General features: G+C 53.7%; 6 protein-coding genes across 6 annotated transcripts; 2 read left to right on the top strand and 4 right to left on the bottom strand.

Annotated features, from left to right (window-relative positions):
- Positions 1 to 564: 564 nt before the first annotated feature.
- Positions 565 to 2,781, top strand: PpBr36_08442 (uncharacterized protein; the record flags this gene model as incomplete). The annotated part of the gene is made up of 4 exons (XM_029895573.1): positions 565 to 812; positions 1,022 to 1,075; positions 1,227 to 2,234; positions 2,376 to 2,781. The coding sequence occupies 4 exons, from the start codon at positions 565 to 567 to the stop codon at positions 2,779 to 2,781; spliced, it is 1,716 nt and encodes a 571-aa protein (XP_029747178.1).
- PpBr36_08443 (uncharacterized protein) lies at positions 2,405 to 3,384 on the bottom strand (the record flags this gene model as incomplete). Its single annotated transcript, XM_029895574.1, has 3 exons — positions 2,405 to 2,752; positions 2,809 to 2,887; positions 2,978 to 3,384. 3 exons carry the CDS (start codon positions 3,382 to 3,384, stop codon positions 2,405 to 2,407), a joined length of 834 nt encoding a protein of 277 aa, XP_029747180.1.
- A 502-nt stretch (positions 3,385 to 3,886) lies between these two features.
- On the bottom strand, positions 3,887 to 4,933 carry PpBr36_08444 (uncharacterized protein; the record flags this gene model as incomplete). Its single annotated transcript, XM_029895575.1, has 4 exons — positions 3,887 to 3,950; positions 4,042 to 4,678; positions 4,769 to 4,826; positions 4,904 to 4,933. 4 exons carry the CDS (start codon positions 4,931 to 4,933, stop codon positions 3,887 to 3,889), a joined length of 789 nt encoding a protein of 262 aa, XP_029747176.1.
- Positions 4,934 to 6,249: 1,316 nt separating this feature from the next.
- Positions 6,250 to 7,647, top strand: PpBr36_08445 (uncharacterized protein; the record flags this gene model as incomplete). Its single annotated transcript, XM_029895576.1, has 2 exons — positions 6,250 to 7,464; positions 7,534 to 7,647. The coding sequence occupies 2 exons, from the start codon at positions 6,250 to 6,252 to the stop codon at positions 7,645 to 7,647; spliced, it is 1,329 nt and encodes a 442-aa protein (XP_029747177.1).
- A 191-nt stretch (positions 7,648 to 7,838) lies between these two features.
- On the bottom strand, positions 7,839 to 10,783 carry PpBr36_08446 (uncharacterized protein; the record flags this gene model as incomplete). Its single annotated transcript, XM_029895577.1, has 3 exons — positions 7,839 to 10,121; positions 10,294 to 10,415; positions 10,510 to 10,783. The coding sequence occupies 3 exons, from the start codon at positions 10,781 to 10,783 to the stop codon at positions 7,839 to 7,841; spliced, it is 2,679 nt and encodes an 892-aa protein (XP_029747542.1).
- A 984-nt stretch (positions 10,784 to 11,767) lies between these two features.
- On the bottom strand, positions 11,768 to 14,138 carry PpBr36_08447 (uncharacterized protein; the record flags this gene model as incomplete). Its single annotated transcript, XM_029895578.1, has 8 exons — positions 11,768 to 11,858; positions 11,945 to 12,130; positions 12,212 to 12,281; positions 12,380 to 12,449; positions 12,511 to 13,035; positions 13,109 to 13,385; positions 13,431 to 13,456; positions 13,695 to 14,138. 8 exons carry the CDS (start codon positions 14,136 to 14,138, stop codon positions 11,768 to 11,770), a joined length of 1,689 nt encoding a protein of 562 aa, XP_029747097.1.
- Positions 14,139 to 14,380: the final 242 nt, after the last annotated feature.

Here is a 14,380-nt window from a genome sequence, read left to right on the forward strand (position 1 = left end):
ATTACTTCCAGGATCTACGGCTCCTATGCTGGTATGGATATGAAGTTTATGCCATTCTCGTTTTCGCAAGCAAAAAAAAAAAAAAAAAAACAACCAAGCAATCAATACCCATTGTGAGCCTATTGAGCCGGCCATTGGAATAGAGCAATTTGCACAGACCTGGCACAATGAATCGACAAAGGTTCCCTTTACAATGCCGACAACTGCATATTGCTATCCCTCTTTAACAAAGAGACTCTTTCAAGTGTTCCAAAGGCTCGAGGCCAGGAATTACTCCGATAGCCAATTCTAAAAAAAAGAAGATATTTTTCTTTTACAACAACGGTGAGATGGATATATAAATGGCAGAATCCGGCTTCATCTCATCACATCTACAATCACTCCTTATCAGCATCGGATTTCTCTGGTCTCTTCAAAGCAAATTCATCCTTTACAGCCAAAACTCTTTCGGATCCTCTGGATAGGACCCGGTCGACGTTACAAGCACATATAGTACTTTCAAGGTAAGCACGTTCCTCTCCCCTCACTTACTCCTCTCCCCATCAATCCCCCTCAACCTTCAACATGTGCTGGATTCAAGGCGCCATGGTCTTTGAGACCTGCGGCCACGAGCTTGTCAACGTCCTCGAGAGTGATGTCAAATACTGCCCCTGGGCCTCTGCCAAGCGCATGGCTTGCCCCGAGTCAATGTGTGAGAACGAGGAGAGCTCACTTCGCAAAGTCCCTAACCTCTGCGAAAGGTGCATTGCCCAAAAGGCAAAGAAGGACAGCAAGTTGAGTAGTAAACTCAGCATTAAGCTCGGCCTCAGGAGGTAAGTAAAGCATCACTGGGGCCTTGAAAAAAAGGTAGAAAAAAAAAGACATGATCTTCATGGTGAACCTACAGGTAGGTACGATCTGGTGGATGTCTTTGAGTCATGATAATCTAATGATATTATGGTGAACAAAACCATAGTTTATTATACCAAATTACAGTTGGTGATATAAGTGCATGTACGCCATCGAGCTCGATCTTGTGCAGGGTAGCCCTTCTGCTGCTGACGCTTGAATGGAGCCGGAACTTGAATTGCACAAGGTACGCAAGACCCCGCACCCCACCTGAGCAGTACTCATGAAGAAAGCTGCAAAAATAGACGTCTTTCTAGCTACGTGACATTGTTTATAAAAAAAAAATTAAAAATAAAATAAAAATAAAACCTAACGAGTTGGGAGGAATTCCTATAAAGGAAATCCGTCAGCCTCTCTACATACGCACTTGCTGCCAAGTCTCATAAATACCGAAATTCCGCAATCATCTTGACACCAGCGCAGGCGAAAATGGAGTCTCTGGAGCAGATGCAGGCGCGGCATCGCAAAGAGCTCAAGGATCTGCAGGGGCGCATCACCAGCAAGAAAAAGAACGCGACAAAAAAGACGCGGAAGGGTGTCAACGATGAGTGTGCAGAACTCGAACGCCAAATGAAAGAGCGACACGAGTCCGAAACGAAGCAACTAAATGGAACGGCGGAAGAAGAGGAAGCAGCCAATTCCGAAGATGAGCCTGCCGTCGACGACACGAGGCAAAATGGCGAAAGCGAAGTGCCATCAAACGAAAAGGCATCTGCAGAGGTGAACGGTACACAGCCGTCGCCGCCACCGCAGCAGCAAGTGGGGAAGAAACGCAATCGGCAAAAGGAGCGTATGGCGAGACGCGCAGCCGAGCAGGAGGCTGCTGCCGAAGCGGCTGCCGCTGAGGCTTCCAACATGGTGGACCACCGATCCAACGAGGCGGCACATATGGCGCGGGAACTGGCCACCCACTCCCTCGTCGAAAAGGAGATTGCACCCGACGGCCATTGCCTGTTCTCCGCCTTTGCAGACCAGCTCTCGACACTCTCCATCCCACTACAGCAGGCACCCGGCGCCGGCGATGACAGTGCACCTCCCTACCGGATCGTGCGGCGGGCGGCCTCGTCGTACATTTCCGACCACGCCGAAGACTTTGCCCCGTTCCTGGAAGAGCCGCTGGACGACTACGTGCGCAAGATGCGCGACACGGCAGAGTGGGGTGGGCACATGGAGCTGCTGGCACTGGCGAGCACGTATAACGTCGAAGTCCGTGTTATTGCTGACGGCCGTACCGCGGTTGTGCAGCCAAAGGAGCCAAAGGAGGGCGAGCCCGCCAGGCAGGTGTGGCTGGCATACTACAGGCATGGCTTTGGCCTTGGGGAGCATTACAACTCGCTGAGGAAGAAGTCTTGAGCGCAAAAGTCTATCATTACCACGTCCCTCCCCTGAATACTGAGCCCCTATCTCAGGCTGCGAGCACTGTATGAGCGGAACTGTGAAAGTTATGAAACGTTCCCTGCTCAAAGTACTGTTGTGTTAAAGTCCAGGCCGCCACTGCTCAACTGGGTGGCGGTAATCAACGAGCAAAGACAGCAATGCGATCATGCACGACTCCGTCGGCAACACCAGAACTATGGGTGCGAGACGGCACGACTAGTTCCAATCTTTGAAGTCCACCCTGTTCGACAGCCTTGGGCATCGCATCCTCCGGAATCTTGCCATCGGCTTCATATTCCACCTTTTCACCAGGCCGAGAGAGATGCGCAATGTAGTGCTCAGGCAAGACACCCCATGGAGGGCCGCCCGTTGACCACGGCTTCGCGGTTGGCCATTGTAGGCAAACCAGTCGGCCCTCGGGAGCCAGGAGGCCCGCCATTCTTTGTGCCCACGCGGGTCTGGCAGAGATGGGAAGGGCACAGAAGAACTGGCGAGAATTGGTCAACAATTGGGTAATATGTGCCAGCCTTGATGTTTGCTTACAGTGTAGTCGTAGATGAGGTCGAATTGTTGCACACCAGCCTTGTTCACCCATTCCTCGGAAAAGAAATCACCAGTGACCCTAGAAAAAAAAAGAGAAGAACAAAGAAATAGGAATTTGCTGCTCGTCAGTAATATAGGATACACTTCCTGTTTTGCACAACTCACGCACCATGTGACCTTTCCCTTCTCAAATCCGTCCCTCTTCAGCTCGGCATAGGCACCATCGTCCCCTTGCTCGACTTTTTTCTCGTAGATGACCGACTGCTTGGTAGCTTCCTCGGAGTAGTCGAGACCCCAAACATCGTACCCCAGCCTGGAAAGCAGCAAAACGTCGTAGCCCCTCCCGCACCCGGGAACCAGAGCTCTCTTCTTCGGCCCGCCGGCGAGAGGAGGAGGAGGAGGAGGGACGAGATCTGGGCGGCCTGTCAGGACGTCGTAGAGAGCCATGCTGGGCCCGGCTCTGTCCCACGGCGTGTACTCCTCCTTCCACAGACCGTCCCAGCGCTTGCCGTGCTCCGAGAGCGGCTGGTCTAGGAAGAGGTTGGAGAGCTTGTTGGCCTGCTCGGGAGTGCCCATGGTTGCGAAGCGCTTTGGGCAATTTATAGTTTTTTTTTTCTGCTGTAGAAAAAAGAAGAAGAAGATTTGGTATACACGTGAGGTAGAAACGGCAAAAGATTGTGAACTTTTGGATGAATTTGATATGTCCTGATATTGGTCTGGTGACAGTGTAAACGCGAATGGACGGTGCTCAAGCTCCCCCTCCGGTCCCCCCGCCCCAGGTGGAAGTGGGTCTACTGCTGTATGTATTTGCCCACTAAAAAGGGTACGCCTATATGAAGACTAACCACAAACGTGTACATGGCACCCGACTAGGAAAATGTAAAGGGAAAACTCTACGACCCGTTGTAAGTTTATGTTCCCGATCTTTTTTGATGACACTGTCTTTATAAGCAAATCTTTAGAGCACTTATTCAAGTGACTCAATGGACCTCGTCAACTACTATTTTGTTATAATTATACAACTATGAGATAATTTTCAGTTCACCATAAGCTCTAGCTTCAAACAGCTTCCGAGTCCTCATATTTTGGATACCAAAGAAATCCCTCCATCGAGCGGGATTGTGGCTCCATTGACAAATGCTCTGTTGAACGTAATTTCCAGATTAGCGAGGAGGAGCATAGATCAGCAAGCCATGTCTGATATAAAAGGAGGGGCGAGAGGAGAAAACTTACCCAGCTTGGCTCGACAGCCAAAGACATGCACCGGCAACGTCCTCGGGCTGCCCGATCCTGCCCAGAGGCGAAGCCTCCTTGATGGCATCTCCGGCCGCATCCAGCGTCGCCGCCATCATCTTGCTGGGGAACGGCCCGCAGGCGAGCGTATTGCTGGTGATGTGCCTCTTGCCCAGCTCGAGGGCCAGCGTGCGGCTCAGGTGGTGCAGACCGGCCTTGCTGGCAGCGTAGGCAAAGTTGGCCAGCACGGGCACGCGCAGGGCGTCGATGGACCCGATGTTGATGACGCGCGCCGGATCCGCCGGGGTGGCCGCCTTCTCCAGCAGCGGCAGCAGCTTCTGCGTGAGCGTGAAGACGCGCTGCAGGTTCAACGTCAGGAGCTTGGTCCATGCGTGGTCCGGGTGGTCCTCGAGGGATGCGCCCCAGGTGGCCCCGGAGTTGTTGACGAGGACGTGGAGCCGAGGCTCGCGTGCCGCCAGGTCAGACGCCAGCTTGGTGCACTCGTCGAGGGACTGCAGGTTGGCGGGCAGCGCCACGGCGGACCCGGGCCCCTTGGCCGTGAGCTCTGCAGCAACCTTTTCGCACGAGGCCGCGTCCCTGGACGAGATGTAGACCTTGGCGCCGTTGGCAACGTAGCCTGTGGCATGAGGAGTGTGTTAGTTTTTTTTTCTTTGTTTTGTTGTTGTTGTTGTTGTTGTTGTTGTTGTAGGGCTCGGACCGAACAGACCTTCTGAGATCATCCTTCCGATGCCTTTGGCACCCCCGGTGACGAGCACGACTTTCCCCTAGGGTGACCATGTTAGTTAGCTAAGCTCAGATGCGAGAGGCTGTGAGTGATGGTGCGCATTAGTAGCAAAAGTACCTTGACATCAAAGAGTTTGGTAATATCCATTGTCAGTTTATCTCGGTAGGTACAACGTTTAAATATCGGAGGCTTTGATTATCGTATATGTAAATGTCTGTATATTTCCAATTGCATATCAATTCGATAGTTCTTGAGGAGGTATATTGTTAACAAAGGGTGAGATTGCAACGGCTGATATGGTCATAGTGGGTACTAGGGGTGGGCCGAGTGCCGAGGTTGTTTAGTGACCATGCAGGGGTTAATTGCCCATTTAGGTACCTATCAAGTACCTGCGGAGTTGGACCAAGTTCATTAAAGAACCTCTCAAATTTCCGTTGTTTGCCACAGAAATCCAAGGTGTTTTGACATGAGAACAGAAGCCACCAGATTTCGGTGAAATCATTTGATTTTTGATCGCCATCTTATGGCTGCTTGATGCTGACCTTTCCAACCTGTCCTATATTATTTGTGGGTCACGATACCCCAAAGCGGTTCTTCTTCGATGGTTTCCACAGGTGGTCGTTGGAGTTGGACAGTCTCAGTAGTGGTCGGATGTATAGAGGTTACGATCTCACCCAGGAATGCAAAATCTACTGCCGCACGATTGGGAGGCTCAATGCCGAGCGTGTCTGGTTGGCTGTCAATTGGTAGGAAAATTGGTTCAAGTAAACGGCCAAGAAATCAGGAAGTTGTGTACAGGTGCATATAGTGCCAGGACGAGGGATGTCGGCATTATCATGTCTTCTTTTCAATATCCACATGATGCTATTGTATGAAGCACATAGTGATGACCTGCAGGAGCTTCAACAAGTTTCTAATTCGTATCGGATTAGTTAACTGTGCATCTATATTCGGAATTCACCGGTACAGCAAGCAAGCAAGACAGGCATTTCTACTATAGACCCAGGTTTGAGTTCTAGTCTAGGGTTAGGACTGTCTAAAATTACATGGCAAATTTAATGGCCACGTGATAGCGCGATCCAAGCATCCCCGCCCCAAGATCCTCGATCGCGGCTGATCTCGGAGATTCCGGATTTGAGCTGCACTGACGTGATGGATCCCCGAGCCACAAAACAAATAAAACCATGATGCCATATCGAGCTGCACCATTGAGATCTGCATTGGCATTTGTGACTGGCTTTGTAACATGACAATTCGTTTAATAGCTTGGTTGAGCGAACCACCAATTGAGCAAGCTTGCATCACTGTAACTCAGTTATCTTGAACTCTTTCTCTAGGATATTGCAACCATAAGGATAGACCAGGTGCCCGAGTCTAGCTCACGTTGTCGTTTGCGCAACAGCTTTTTGTTAACTCTCCTTTCCCACACCGCGATTTCCCAATCGCAACCTTCCTGCATTACCATGGCACCCCGTAAACGAAAGGCGCCGGCAACGCCCAAACGACCCGAGCCAGTTTCCAGCAGCCGAAGACGATCGACGCGCATTGGGTCGTCCGCCGAGAAGAGCAAGTATTTTGAAAGCGATTCCGGCTCCGGCTCCGACTCGGACGACGGGCACGCTGTGAAGCGTGTCAAGACCGGCCATGACGTAAAGTACAGTGGCCGCCGTGGCCCAAAGGTAGAATCGGACGCCAGCGAGGACGAGTACGAAGCGCCCGATGATGACGATGACGAAGAGGAGGAGGAGGAGGAGGTTGACGCCGATGATGCCTCAGGCGATGGCAGCGAAGAGGAACAAGTCAGGTCAAAGCCGCACAAACCCAGTAAAAAGAAGGAAGCCAAGCCTCCTGTGAAAACGGCGCGGGATAGAAAAAATGACGATTCCGGCAAGGAGGACGATGATGACGACGACGATGATGATGAAGATAATCTGGTCACTTTTATTCCACACGTGAAGCTACGGGAGCTTGATGGTGTCGAATATGCCGATGAGAAGCTGCACAAAAACACGTTGCTATTTCTCAAAGACCTCAAGGCCAACAACGTTCGCTCCTGGCTCAAGTCCAACGACGCAGAATACCGTCGGTCCCTCACAGACTGGAACTCGTTCATCGAGACTCTCACGCCCAGAATCGTCGACGTCGACGACACGATACCAGAGCTCCCGGCAAAGGACATTGTATTCCGCATATACAGGGACATTCGCTTCTCCAAGGACCCCACGCCCTACAAGCCCCACTACTCGGCCGTCTGGTCGCGCGCCGGGCGCAAGGGCCCATATGCATGCTACTATCTGCACTGCGAGCCCGGCGGCAGGTCGTTTGCGGGCGGTGGACTGTGGCATCCAGAGGCCGAGTCGCTGCGTCGGCTGCGGGCCAGCATTGACGAACGGCCCAGGCGGTGGAGGAAGGCACTGGTCGAGGACGACCGGCTGCGGCGCACGTTCCTGCCCAAGGCGAAGAAGGGCGACGAAAAGTCCATCTTTAAGGCTTTTGCGGCTGCGAATGCCAATGACGCGCTCAAGAAGAAGCCCAGGGACTATCCTCAGGATCACCGTTATATAGAGCTGCTCAAGCTGAGGAGCTTTACCATCAGCAAGAAGATTGCCGACGACGTGTTCACGTCCGATGACGGCGTTGATCAGCTCATCGGGATCTTTGGTGATATGGTTGGATATGTGAGTATTTCCTGGTTCCGCGTTTGTCATTTCTGGCTTGTGGGTTATACTCATCATGCTGCTTTACAGGTTACCCACCTCAACTCCATTGTGATGCCAGAAGACGGAGACGATGATGACGACGACGACGACGATGAAGATGACGATAATGCCAATGGGGAAGCTACAGATGCTACAGAGTAGTTTGTTTTGATGCAGCTACAGCGTGAAGCTAGCGCATGTCTCACCAAGCCATACTTGGGTTTCGGTTTGTCTGCATACAAGATTAAGTAGGTCTTGTATATGTGCGATAATCCCTGGCCTGCTTTGGCGAGTTGTGCGTCTAATGTTAAATCTATTCGTATCGACTTTGTCTTTGTCGTATGCTAAAAAGTCTAATGTTCGTGATGTGGCAAAGGTCGCCCTCTGACAGCAGAAGGAGCCGCCGTGCGCGGTATCAGAGAAGGATCGGTGATATCATCTCGCTCACCCACGGGATAGCTAGGCGGCAAGTCGCCCTTGCCCGTCCCCCAAGCACTCGGCTTCTCGCTCACAGTAAGCTCCAGCACACCTCCTTCGCGAAACAAGTCGTGCGTGATCCAATTTTTTGTCCAAGACTGCCCATTCAGCGTCGCACTCTCAATGTATTTCTTCTCATATGTCGGGTCAAAGTTGCGGACCCGGATGACGGCTTTCCGCCCAGCCCGCATGGCCTCGGGGTCGGTCGCTAGGATCCTCACCTCACGGAATAAAGGGGGCGTGATCAGGTAGACATCCTGGCCGGCGACGGGGAAGAAGCCCATAAAGACCATGGCGGCAAAGGCACCCATGGACGAGTCGTCGTTGCCGGGGATCCCGTTCAGGCTCGCGTTGAACTGGCTCGGGATGTAACGATGGGCCCAGTACGAGCTCAGGTCGGGCCGGCCGCCGTAGTGGAACTGGAACACGGGCAGGAAGGCCTGCTCGTTGCCCATGTAGGCCACCTCCTCGTGCCAGTACTCGAGGCGCTTGACAAAGGTCTCGGACCCGCCCATGCGCCGCACCAGCTCGGCCATGTCCTGCGGCACGAAGAAGCTGTACAGCCAGGAGCTGCCCTCGTAGGTCGAGTGGCGCGTGTCAAAGTAGCACGAGTGGAAGGCCGTCTTGGGGCTGCACAGCCGCACGTTGTGGTACTGCCACTCGCCGTCCAGCTTCCTGGGCTGCATGAAGCCCATGAAGGGGCTGAGGGTCAGGTCGCCCGCGTGCACCTCCCGCATGACGTCGGCCTGCTCCTCGCGCCAGATGTTCTTCCAGTTCCCACCGCGCTTGTGGTACTTTTCGGCGTCCTTGGCGTGGCCGAGGGCCTTTGCCAGGAGCGAGATGCAAAAGTCCTCGTACGCGTACTCGACCAGCCGCGAGATCTGCCTGCTCGAGGGCCCCGTGCCGTTCTTGTCGACGTCATCGACGGGTATGTAGCCAAGCCGGTGGTACGACTCCAGGTTCCCGCGGCCCTCGACGCCCCACGACTGGGGCTCGACCTCGGCGTCCGAGACGACGGCTTCGTAGGCCGTGTCCCAGTCGATATCCTGGCGCAGCTTTTTGACGTAGGCATCGACGATGACCACGTCGGCGTTGGAGCCGCCCTGGCTGAAGCCCTTGGAGAAGCTCATGCGACAGTCGGGCAGCTTTCCGACGTGGCGGTAAATGTCCAGCAGCGCGCGCACCATCTCCGTCTGCGCGATCGGGTCGATGATGGTCAGCAGGGGGTGTTGCGCCCGGAAAGAGTCCCATATGCAGTAAAAGGAGTCGTAATACGGCTCGGAGCTGTTCCACAGCGGGTTCTCGCCCGTGTAGTTCTGCGGCGAGATCAGGCTGCGGTAGAGACCGGACCAAAAGGTCGTCTGCATGTCCACACCCACCCCGGTCGCGTCCACCTCGACGACTGAGAGCTTCTTCCGCCACGAGGCCTGCGCGGCGCTAAAGGTGCCCTCAAAGTCAAACGTCGGTATCTCGGCCTCGGCGTTGGCGCACGCCTGGTCGACCGACATGAAGGAAATGCCGACGCGCGCGACGATGGTCCCCGGGGCGGCAGACGGCTCGAACTGCACCCACGAGCCGGCCGACCCCCTCGAGTCTAGCGAGTCGAGGAACTTGGGCTCCTCTGCCGGATCCTCACCCTTGAAGGTGCCGTACCTCCGGATCTTGGCACCGCGCACGTCGGCGCAGACGTAGGCGTGGTAGTTGCCGGTGCCGAACGACGGCGAGAAACTGGCGTCGCCGACCATGCGGGCCGCCGACGAACCCTCGTCTGCGTACACCTGCGTGCCGCCTCCGGTCCGGGTGCTGCCCAGGTCGACCATGTCGAGGAGGACGAGCGGGCTGAAGGGCACGGCGACGCGCTTGCCCTCGGGAGTGATGGACCAGCGCTTGCCGCTGCCGCCGCCGCCGCCGCCATCCGAGAACGAGAAGCGGTACAGGGCCGCGCGCTCCGTGGTCGTCATCTCGGCCCGGACCGAGTTCTCCAGCTCGATGGAGAAGTAGCCGGGCGTGGCGCGGACCGAGCCGTTGACGCGGCCTACGCCGCGGCTGTTCGCGGGGAAGCTGCACTTGGTGAAGTCGTCGTCGGGACAGCCGGGGTGCACCCAGAGGGGGAAGTTGCCCATCGAGGGGTTTCCTCCAGTGCCTGAGTCGTGGAGATGCTGTGTTTTTAAGTTTTTTGTTTGTTAGGAGAAACAAGTTCAGATCAATCCGACATATGATGAGATGACTTTTTTTTTTTTTAAAAAAAAAAAAAAAAAAAGTGATCTTGTCTGTCCAACAGGGCACAAATACGGATGGTAATTTATTGTCTAAAAAAAGGAAACCACGCACCGAAAACCCAGTGACTTTGCTGTTGTCGCTTACGAATCCTGCGGCATTCTCTGCGTGGCTATCCGTGTCGGCCACGGCTTTGACCATGCCATAGGGAAGAGTAGCCCCAGGGAAGACGTGGCCTACATACACTCTGTCAGCTGTTTGTCTGCAAAATGTTTGTTTAAGTATCAGGGCCCAAAAACATAAAAAAAAAAAAAAAAAAAAAAAACCTACCGCCGTTGACAGTGCCGATCAAGGGGTCGACAAACTTGAGAATATCATCATATGCAAAAGCGCCAGCCGGACGGCTGTTGCCGCTCTCATGTACAAATGCGGCCGATTGCTTATTGCCAAAGCCCCCAGCGCGTCGAGTGTCAGACGGCAGGAGAAAGTAGTAAAAAAAGCAGAGTGAGGCGGCAAGCGTCAGCAGCAGGCGGAGCCGGCGAGGCGGGCTTCCGAATTTTATCGGAGCGGAGCTGCCGCTGCTGTTCTTGCCGAACGGCGCCATCGGGCCGCCTGGACGGGACCCAAGGCTGTGGTAGTGGTCCTGGTACTGGTGGCGTTTACAGTCTGAGGTGATTATGGTTGAGACTGTTTCCTGTGCCGGGTTGGCATGAGTTGTGGAGGTACCTATGGGATGAAGTCTAATCAAGCAGGTATGCAATTGTTAAGTCTGTGAGCAGTTCGCCATGTCAATGTCGGTAGTGCATTGTTTACAAAAAGTAAAAAAAAGAAAAAGAAAAATTTACAACAATGAGAAAAGAATATTACAAACCTCACAAAGAAAACACCCCACCAGCGAGTGTCATGTTCATATGCCTTGTTGCATTTTTTTTTTCTTTTTTGGTTGTAAGAGTCTTCCAAACCAGTCGTTGCATCTGCGGCCGAGCTGAATTTCTTTATGGGGAAAAAGGCTTGGCGCATGCGCTGTGGCTGCTACGACTTGGAACCGTACGTGCACTCACTCCACTGCCTTGCCTTGTCCGTAGACGGGTTGAAACATGTAATCACGAAACAGGGCGGGCCTGCAGCCGTTTATAACGAGACTCGCCGGAAACGTCATGGTAGAGGTGAGAGAGAGAGAGAGAGATTTTAGCCGGGTATTTCTGAACTGATAATGTCACAGCCAACTGACTTGATGTTGAGTAATTGATGCAATAGAAACACGGCTGAAATGCTGCTGACTGAGGGGATAACCTACCTAGCTGATACGCAGCCCGACATTTGACCGTGCTAGGCTCCCGATTGGTTTATGGTTAATAAAATACATGGGCAGTAAGGCAGGCAAATCCATCATACTGTGCCCCGGCAAATTTCAAGACAGAATAACAGATATGGAACGGACCACTTTCTTCCGAGACGAAGCGGTTGGATATTTGCTGTCTTGTATTGATCGCCAAGGTGCTATGCGAAAATAGTCGTTCTATGAAAAACCTTATTATATATAGTTCTTTTCTCGGCTGGCATTCATAATACTGCTAGGCGAAAGGCCTCATTGAAAGTAAACCGTTTTCAAAATGTGAGGTTTCCTACTCTTCAAATCCAGCATCATCTGGCCAAACAGACCGTTGGCCCACGAGAACCTAGCCGTAAACGCGGGGATTAGGCAACCGATACTTTTTATCTACTGGGCGCGCAACCAGAAAGGAAAGGGGAAAAAAAAACTTACCAAGGGCGTGTATACATGGATGCGCTGAAAGTGTTGACCGCCTCGTGCATCAGCCCTAGGCCGTCCGTCGATTCCACCAGTTGCCTCAGCGTCGCCATGATCTCGTCGTCGTCGTCCGTGGTCATGATGCGTACAATGAGCGACATGGGCCACGCCATGCCCGGGCCTATGTGAGGACCGCCGGTGCTGTTTTCCACGTGCACGTCAACAAGTGAGGTCAAAAAAAAAAAAAAAAAGTTGGATCACTCAGCGACAGCTCCATCTTACCCATTGAGAAACGGGCCATGCATGAAATAGGGATTGTCTTTGCTAAAAATGAACTTTCGAGTGTTCAAATCTGGTGTGATTTTTTTGGGGGGGACATTTGGTTGTGCATTAGATCATGGCAGCCCTCTTGTCCAATTTGCCCTAAGTATGCGATAGGGAATAGCTCACATGTCGCATCATCTGTTGACACAAAGCCCATCATGGCAGAGCTCAAGAGAGACGGGAGATTGGCATCATCCTACACAACATGTCAACCATGCACCTCACCAGGCAACTCAGAACGCCAAGAATAAACTCACCATGAGGTTGTGCGAACCAGACCCGTCAATCTCATAGGCGTACATCTCCCCATAGACATGATGCCTGACCTTGGCATGCTTCTCGATGCCGCGACGGACCTGCTCGGCCAAAGCAGACATGTCCCGGGCCAGGCTGCGTCGAAAACTGCCGTGGGTGTAGTCCCGCGTATCATCCGCCAGCCTGGCCATGATCTCGGCGCACGACGCGAGGTACCTCGAGAACATCATGTTGGCCGGGACGAGGAGCTGGTAGATGGTGGCGTCGTCCGAGGGCCGGAAGGCGCTGCGTACCAAGCCCGTGCCACCTACTACGGGGTTGCCGTCCCCAGAGTTGCTGAGCGTCTCGCTCGCCGTGGATGTCTGCCGCTGAAAGCGGTAGGGCGACGCGTTGGTTAACCCCTCCTCGGTGTAGGTGCCTGCCTGTAGCGCCGTAGTCGTGTTCATGATGGCTTCGATCGCATCGACCCAGCCGTGCTTTCCAAAGAAGGCCAGGTCCCCGGTGCCCTCGTAGTATTCGTGCGACAACTGACGCAAAGAAGTGACTTTTAGTGTCACAGCCCCTTNNAAAAAGGTTGACAGCTGTATATGAGCACATTACCTGCAAAAACGCAGCCAAGCTATCTAGCTCCCACTTGCACTCAAACACGACTGCCTTGTCAGGTATCGGCCAAACATAATCTGACGAGATAGGCATGTTGGTGCTGATGCCAGACTCTGGCGGCGCTCGAAAAGCATTGCAGTGCGGCGACTTCTCGATGAAGCGTGCTTGCATGTTGATTGTTCCGCGGAAGAGCGACGCCAGAGAGCCCCTGGAAGGGGTCGCTCTCAGCAAGGATTTGTAGCTCTGGAGCTGGTTCGCGCTGTCTCTCAACCACCTAGTTGTGTTTCTCGATTACTCTTTGTTCACTAGTGTCGGCTACCTCCCTACTCTCAGGTTCCGTGGGAGCTGGCCCCATGATAAGCAATATGTCAGAAAAGAAGGGGGGGTCACAAACATGGCGTCAATGTCACCGGTGACTATAAATGTAAGCTTTGCGGCGCTCACAGCATCAGCTTCCAGCACAAAAAACAGCTCATATCAAGACGAGCACGCGGCACCTACCTCTTCATCCTTGATCACTCAACAACCCATTAGCCAAACTCGGTCCAACATACCTACCTCCAAATCACCAACCAAAACTCACCTTTGTCTGCGCAGCCAACCCCTGCCACTTGACCGCCGTGTCAAGCGTGTTGGGGAAGCAGTTCTCAAACAGCCGAAACAGGTCCGGATCGGCGACCGCCCGCCTCATCTCGGCGATGGTCTCCTCGACCTCGTCGATGACAAACGTCCTGCAGTCCGGCTCGGGCCGCTGCATCGGGAGCATGTTGCGCCCCTTGGACAGCGGCCTGTGTCCGCGGTCGACCGCCCAGGACGTGTAATCGGGGCAGTCGCGCTGGTGCAGCCTCGGCGGCGCCGCCGGCGCCACTTCGCCAGTCCGCATCGGGGGCGGCCAATGCGCTTGGGATCGCGTCGGGTTCGGCGGCGCTGCTGCCGCGGGCGCCACCACCGACGCCGCCGCTATCGTCAGCAAGAACGGGACCGCGAGCCGTCTTGTCGCAAACGTTGGCGATCGGGTTTTGTCCATTTTCTGGGCATGAATATTGGCGTGTGAAAAAACATACACGTCACGGATTTTGCTCAATCGACATGTCGCGTGATGCTGCATTATTTTCCTCCCAAGAAGGCTGGGTCTCACACCACTGGTTAATTCCATATTTGTATTAGCCAGGGTGCAGAACAGTGATTGGCAGCGCTTACCCGCGTCCCAGTGCCGGCGTTCCGTTCTGGGAACGTCGGCCTTGTCTTGCCCTTTCGGCTGTGGCTAAA

Source organism: Pyricularia pennisetigena, chromosome 5 (genome assembly GCF_004337985.1).
Source record: "Pyricularia pennisetigena strain Br36 chromosome 5, whole genome shotgun sequence".
In the NCBI taxonomy this organism is placed as follows: domain Eukaryota; kingdom Fungi; phylum Ascomycota; class Sordariomycetes; order Magnaporthales; family Pyriculariaceae; genus Pyricularia; species Pyricularia pennisetigena.